General features: G+C 36.0%; 1 protein-coding gene across 2 annotated transcripts in view; it reads left to right on the plus strand.

Annotated features, from left to right (window-relative positions):
- LOC116842596 (fatty-acid amide hydrolase 2-B-like) overlaps positions 1–7,735 on the plus strand; it is a 16,407-nt gene that overhangs the window by 2,077 nt on the left and 6,595 nt on the right. For both annotated transcript variants that reach the window (XM_032812013.1, XM_032812014.1), the window contains exons 2-9: positions 105–284; positions 1,213–1,432; positions 5,444–5,661; positions 6,047–6,158; positions 6,586–6,743; positions 6,900–7,040; positions 7,296–7,397; positions 7,485–7,652. In XM_032812013.1, coding sequence (XP_032667904.1) covers positions 105–284; positions 1,213–1,432; positions 5,444–5,661; positions 6,047–6,158; positions 6,586–6,743; positions 6,900–7,040; positions 7,296–7,397; positions 7,485–7,652 — 1,299 coding nt within the window. The remainder of the gene's footprint in view (positions 1–104; positions 285–1,212; positions 1,433–5,443; positions 5,662–6,046; positions 6,159–6,585; positions 6,744–6,899; positions 7,041–7,295; positions 7,398–7,484; positions 7,653–7,735) is intronic.

The raw sequence follows: 7,735 nt of genomic DNA on the forward strand, positions 1-7,735 counted from the left end.
ATATATATATATATATATATATATATATATATATATATATATATATATATATATAACTAGAGTTCATTACAAGTATAGAAAAGTGATGATATTTTTTTTTGTAGGAAATTGTAGCAACAGTGGTGAGATTCGTATGCAAAAGTTTCTTATTTCTTCTCTATTGTTTATTCGGTCCGTTTTTCAAACTGCGAACTCTGAAGAAGCGACAACAATGCACGTCAATCGACAATCAAATTTTGTTGCTATCAGCGACGAAAATTGCGCAGAAAATTCGCATGAAAAAAGTGAGTTTGTATCGCACAACGTATTAATTACATTTCGAGAGAGAGAGAGAGAGAGAGAGAGAGAGAGAGAGAGAGAGAAGGGAATTAACCGAAAAGTTGTGTTCGATTTTCAACAGATAGTGTCACACATGTGCAACAAAAGCAACAATGCTAATAATTATATATTAATTGCTGATCTGTAAATCGTGCGTTAGCGAAGACGAAAGCACAGACGACGACAGCGATTACTTGGTTGATAACTTGCTTATTTTTTATTATTTACTTACTAATTTGTTCCTCTTGGGTGTCATAAAGTCATAATGTCATAAAATCTGATTGAAAAATTGAACAAAACTTTTTGACCCAGTATCTCTAAATCATTGTAGAATGCTATGCGACGCACATTATTGATAAAATTGACGCGATTCCATTCATATTCTTGTGTGTGTGTGTGTGTGTGGTCACACAAAGTTTACATACAAATCATCTCTCTAGTTTTCATTTAATTCAGTTACGTCAATATGCGAGGGTACACATTGGATCACTGTCGAGGATTATTCTTGGGCGAATTGAAAATTATCGCAGTGTATAATTATTGAAACGTCTTAATTTCTTGGTCTTTCAGAGATAATACAAACGGTTTATGACACGCCGTTTATGAAACTATGTCCGGCTCCGCGAGTTAGTTTTTTTGCTCGCAATATCATCAATAACGCTCTATCAATATGAAGACTCACAGTTGTATCCTCATCCGATTTTATGTGTGACACGCGTTAAATATATTGTAATAAGTCAAAAACACACGCAGGTATTTTTCTTTATGTGTTTAATTGTACATTTAGTCAAAGTCGGCGAAGGACATTATGAATTTCCTCGTACGTTACTTTGCTCGGCATCGTAATTCTCGATACGAGATACAGGAGCGAGATAATTTTATTTTTCCCATTAGATTCGTTGCGAGGAGGTGATTGTCGCTTATGTGGAGCGATGCAAGGAAGTAAATCCGGTGCTCAACGCGGTTGTAGAAAATCGTTACGAGACCGCTCTTCGAGAGGCGCGCGAGATCGACGATTTTTTGAAATCGACGACGATAAACGAAACGAGAATCGCCCACGAAAAGCCGCTACTGGGAGTACCCATCACGATTAAGGAGAGTATTGCTGTTCAAGGTGAGTGGAATAATCGCTCTATCATATGTCACACATTTGTTCGATCGTACAAGATATTCTCAGACCGGTCGTTAAGCTTGTAACGGAACTGCAAAAAGAAAAAAACTATTATTACAATTCATCCCTTTCAGAGTTAACAAGCAAATTTAGAGTTAACGCGTCATTTGCGACACCGTTACCGTTTACAAGTTGCTTTGTTTTCCTCAGTAACAACTCGGTATCGTTATTTTTTTCTATTTTTTTTTCCATTTGTAACAGTAACATAATTGTATGTTGTTGAATATAATCTTTTATGTGTCACTTTTATGTGTCGTCACCTTGCACATGTAGAATATATGTACATTGGGTATGGGGAGAAGGGAAGGGGAGATAAAAGAGCAACAGCGAATTGTGAAAAGGAATCTTTAAAACTGGGTGAAGAAAAAGTAATGGAAATTGTAACGACTCGTCGCTTCTTGAGTCACGATAATAGTAACGAATTCGTTTCAAAGGTGAGTGACTGCGACGGTAACGAGTTGCTTTAAGAGAAAGAAAAAAAGATTACTTGTTCCCTACGTTACTCTTAGCTTTCGCATAGGATAAATAGAACTTAAAATCAGACGGTCACACGTCTAACGTTAAACGTGTAGTCAAAATATTGACTAACGTGACCCCCCCTGCTGCTGACAGAAGCGACATATATTCGCCCGAATATTTTTTTCACATTCATGCAAATTTATTCGGAAAAATGTAGCAAAGGTGTAGAAATTTCTCTTTTTTCTTTTTTTTTTATTCAGTGTACATAGATCGTAACTTTCTCTTGGTAAACGTTCGTTCGAGGATAATTGTCATGCCATAAAAATTTTGTAATCTCGATCAGTTGTGTATCTTGACAAAAATTAAGAGTCTAAGTACATCACTGTTAAGGTAAGACATGTGTGTTTGCGGAACGTCGACGTGGAATTATTTGTTGCAACAGAAGTCCTTGCGGACTTTGTGATCAAAACTCGATGTCGAAATTATTTGCACGCGCGTTCATATTAATGATTACAAACTATCGAGTTTGTTCGAATATATTACTCAAGAATTTTTCTTTAGTAATATATATCTTATGTCTGCCGCGTGACTTACGGAAACACCAAAAGCGAGTACGCACTTGCATTAAAGCTTTACACAAATCCAGTAGATATCGCGTTGAAACCCAGGTAGCAAGGTGACGTCTAAAAACGTTAATTACTACTTACAATCGCCACAAAAAAGAACAGAGTTAACAGATCTTATAATGAATGAAATGGATATATCGGGAAAACGAAAGAAAAAAGGGATAAAGTTCCGAAAAGTATTCACCCCTGATTTTTTTTAAACTCAGTATTCCTACGTATATTGACGCACTGATTACAAATATCATAGTGAAAATTGGCGACTACTTGATTTTCATGGTGAAAACCATGAAAAACCCATAAAAATTAGGCTTTTTTACGTTTATCTTAGTAAATACGGAAAATCATGATAAATGTTTTAAACAAAAGTTTTAGATCTCACTGAGATAAATATTTTAGGTCCTATACATTTTCACCGTACGAATAATAGTTTTCGAGGAAATCGAGTATAAAAACCGTAACAGCGTTGTTACGGTCTTTATACTCGATTTTTGCGAATCCCTTCTGCGGGTTATTTCGCCACGTAGACAGTATGTTTCCCCCGAATCGTGGCGAAAAGAAATAAAGGAAAGAGAACTTACAGTTATGAAGGAACTCTTTTTTTAAGAATATTTTTAACATTTTTAACATTTGCAACACGGGAAAAATATCGGGAATCGAACGACTAGCGGGGGACTGCGCCCTCCGCATCCCCCCTAAAAACTAACCTAACCCTACTTATCGTCACATTAGCTGTCGGTTATTGTTTATTAAAAAGTTATTAAGAAAAAAAGTTAAACACTTTTTAACCACAACGACGATAGATGTTAACGCTGTTACTGTCTTTATACTCCATTTCCTCGAAAACTATTATTCGTACGATAAAAATATATAAAATCTAAAATGTTTATCTCTGTGAGATCTAAAGCTTTTGTTTAAAACATTTATCATGATTTTTAGTATTTACTGAGATAAACGTAAAAAACTATAATTTTTATGGGTTTTTCATAGTTTTCACCATGAAAATCAAGTAGTCGCCAATTTTTACTATGATATTCGTAATCAACGCGTCAAAATACGTAAGAATACTGAGTTTCAAAAAAATCGGGAGTGAATACTTTTCGGAACTACACCGGAAAAAAGCAAAAGTTATGATTAAATTTATTAATACAGACGACATTTTTTGCAAACTGCATGATACACTGAGAGAAAAGAACAGAAGGTTAACTTTACGAAGGTTAACTTTGTTTTCTTTTCTTTTTTGTATTATCGTATTTTCTCGTCGTTCAAGGTAATATAATGTACATAATTTCCCAGCCAAACCAAGGTCGGCGAGATCCTGTAACGTCAATTCTCCTCTTCACTTTCGTATGTACGTGTGTTTGCTTACGTTGTTCTGGCACTTTGTACGTTTTAACGTAAGTGAATGCTGTTTCGCCACCAATGACTTTTTACGACAGAACAGCACTTCTTAGAAGTCGCAGTTAGAAATGCTGTTTTATGCTGAAGTCTCATTTATAATTGAATGTGCTCCGGTCGTTATGTGCATGTTATGCGTGCTATTCAAATCAGTTCGCTACACGTGTCGCACGTTTAAATTTTAATCCATTGAAAATAATACAAAATAGATGGTTGTGTTCAAGAAGATTAGTAGCCAACCGCACATATTTCCTGTAAACATATTAACACTTAACAATGCATATACATCTATACACGTGCTTCTATACTCTAACGAATATCACAAGAATTTCAATCGATTAGCCGTAAAATTTGTTAGAGATCGACGTCACGTCCGCATTTCTCATTCGGGACACCTTGTCCTTCGCTTTAAGCATACAAGAAAATCTTTCATTTAAAGCATGTGAGATAGCATTCATGAAATAGTAGAATTGCTGTCATAGCTGGTGCTCATAATTTCGCAGTTAACGCACAATTTCGAGAGAAAGAGAGAGAGAGAGAGAGAGAGAGAGAGAGAGAAACAGCTGAATAAGCGTAAATAGCTAATAGAATCGGTTGTGGTGCGATTGTTTTCGAAATAAAAATAAATAAAATAAACAAAATAAAAAATAAATAAAATAAACTGTTCTCAGAATAATAAGTAAAGAAGGACACAGCATTAGATAAAGGTCGCAATAACACAACTATAATATAACAACAAATAACGGAGCATTTCTTTATCCTTGCTCTGGTCTTCAAAATTACGACATACACTGTTAGAAAACTTTATATTAAATTTAATAACTGGGATGTCAAGTTTTTTTACTTAACCATGTTTTGATAAAAAGTAATAGTAAAATCAATATTATATTTAATAACACATAGTTATAAAAAATCATGATTAGCGATCAAAATCACAACATAGCAATGCACAACTCCTGCGATAGCATAAAAGAGAACCGATGAAGAGATTTCTGAATAGCTCCGTTGAAATCTCGATAAAGGCCATGATGCTTCGCAAGCTGAATTTTTCAGGCCACGTGACCAAAATAATCCCGAATTTTTGATATATTAAAATATCCTAACATATCACATAACATGTTATAATGTTTCATAATTTCATATGGAATTTAATAAGAAAACACGGAATATAAGATAGAAAATATTAGATTTCATAAGAAATATGAAACATAATACTCCCGCATGTTTCAGTCACATATGCACATTTTTTACTTTAACATGTGTACTAATAATGTTATGAAAATCTTCAATATTAATTTTAATATATTAAATTTTTAAATTTACTTACAAAAGTGCTATTATTTTTAAGAACTTTTCTCTAACAGTATAGGAATATACATACACTTATTTGAATCCTTCTAAAAGCGAGTCAAATACTAATTTTTTCATTCTCGTCTGAGGTTTACCATTACTAATTCGCTAAACCACTGGTCAGGAATGAGCCACTCCGTGGGAATGAAGGAAAGCTCTCCGTCGAGAGCGACGCGCGATGCCGATGTTGTGATGAGGATTCGCGAGGCCGGTGGCATCCCTCTTCTCGTCAGCAACACGCCAGAGCTGTGTCTGTGGTGGCACACGTTCAACAAAGTGACCGGCGCTACCAGAAACCCTTACGACACACGGAGAACTCCCGGCGGCTCTTCCGGTGGTGAGGTTTGTAAGCGATTTCCTCCTAAGAGGGTCCATCTCATTGATCTCTATACAATGCAAAAAGAGATGTGGACGTTCAATTGAAGATTTCGCTGACCCGCTCGTGTTTGTCAGTAAAATTAGAGTCGGCTAAAGCCCGAAAGACAACGGGGAAATTTTTTCCCGGCGTTTCGACGCCCGCTGAATTCTTTTATGTGAAAAACAAGATCCCTTATAGAGGACAGAAGAAGGTATACAAGCGCAGGCGTGTATATAAATATGTACATATGCGTATAGAGATCGGTAATCTGTACTCTTGCTTAGGAATTTAGTACAAAGAGCTCTCTCACTCAAAGTAGTCGACGATTGTCAGATCTAACAATAAATCGAGATCGCACTTAAATACCAGGCTGCCCTTTTGGGTGCTGGCGCTTCTCTTTTGAGCTTATGTTCGGACATTGCTGGATCAGCCAGGCTCCCGGCGATGTTCTGCGGTGTTTTTGGCCACAAACCTACTCCCAGTAAGTTTTATTATTATGGATGTCCGTTTTATCAAAAGTCGGCAAAGGATGAGATAGAGTCGATCAGGTCAATCATCTGATAGAGATCAGAAAATATTTTGCAAATAACGTATGTATGTGTGCTATTGACTCCCGCATGTTTCAAAATTTCAATCACTTATGCATATTTTTACTTTAACATGTGTACTTAATTAATATTGATATTAAAATATCATATTTTCCATATTTTTTATCGCACTTTTGAATATTAAATCCATTGTGATACTGTCTTTGTGTGCTTCTTGCACGTACAAAATGGTGCTATAGCGATATTAATGTGACGTTAATGTGCCGATACGAGACACGATTATCCCGTGATATTCGACACAACGCGGAGCAAAGCAACAAGTAAGATAATTTTGTTAATCGCCAAGTTTGATTACACCAGATTGGGTCTCGGTAGAGGGCCACAAACCTGGTTCAACTGACGTAAATTGGCCCTCCTACTTCGCGATAGGTGTAATGGTCAGATACGCTATCGATCTGCCTCTCGTGTTAACAGCGATATCGCAATCTAACGAGGCTAGAATTGGCTTCAACAAAAAGGTAAGAATCCCCTTGTTTGAATTTAGTTCACACATTGATTTTCAAGTCTATCTTGAACTTGGACGCAATCTTATCTTTCACACACATCATATAAAGCACAACTGTGTGTAAAAGAATTGTGCATACCCTTAAAATTTATATTTTTATGCTTACCAGGTGCGTCTGAAAGATATGAGATTTTTTTACATGACCAACAGCGGCTCGATCGTCACAAATTCACCGGATAGCGATATGAAGAATGCGATTCACAAGTTGGTAAAATATCTGGAAACTACACATGGTGTTAAAGTGCAAAAAGTACGAGAAGAGTTTTTTCTTTTTCTCCTTACTGCATTTTGTCGCGTTGAATTATTGCTACGCGAAAATGGCAATTTGTTTCTATAAAATATGAATATAGTATAAAAAACACACCCACAATATTAAAAAGAACAATTCGCAGATATTGTTGGATTAGAAAAAAAGATTTTATTTAAACAATCGTAACACGTCGCTGAAAATCTTTATAGATCTCGTACCAATATAGCGTATTTATACGATTTTGTTTAATCCTAGACAAATTTCGAAAACATGAGGTCGGCTTTCGAAATAAGTACAACTATTTTGCTCAGACTCGAAAATACATACTCGATGTTCAACCGTTCAGACGATCCTAAAGTAAGTAAGCGAAAAGACGACAAAGTAAGCATCTTTTTACGATATTATATCAAGAAGGCGGGATTGTACATTACAACGATCTTCCAGAAGTCGAAAAACGCGTTTTTGGAGACGCTCAAGTATATCTTCTTCCAGTCGTCGTACACATATCCCGCTCTGCTTTATGGGTTGCTGAAGAACATCGGCGAACGATTTCCGCGTTCGTATTATAACACAATGATTGAGAAGAAGATGCAGTTGAAGCAGCAATTTGAAGTACAGATGTTGCTCTCCCCTCTTTCCGCTTCATTCTCTCTCTCTCTCTCTCTCTCTCTCTCTCTCTCTCTCTCTCTCTCTCT

Source organism: Odontomachus brunneus, unplaced genomic scaffold (assembly GCF_010583005.1).
Source record: "Odontomachus brunneus isolate Ranch 3 - 2012 unplaced genomic scaffold, Obru_v1 Obru_scaffold_026, whole genome shotgun sequence".
Lineage (NCBI taxonomy): Eukaryota > Metazoa > Arthropoda > Insecta > Hymenoptera > Formicidae > Odontomachus > Odontomachus brunneus.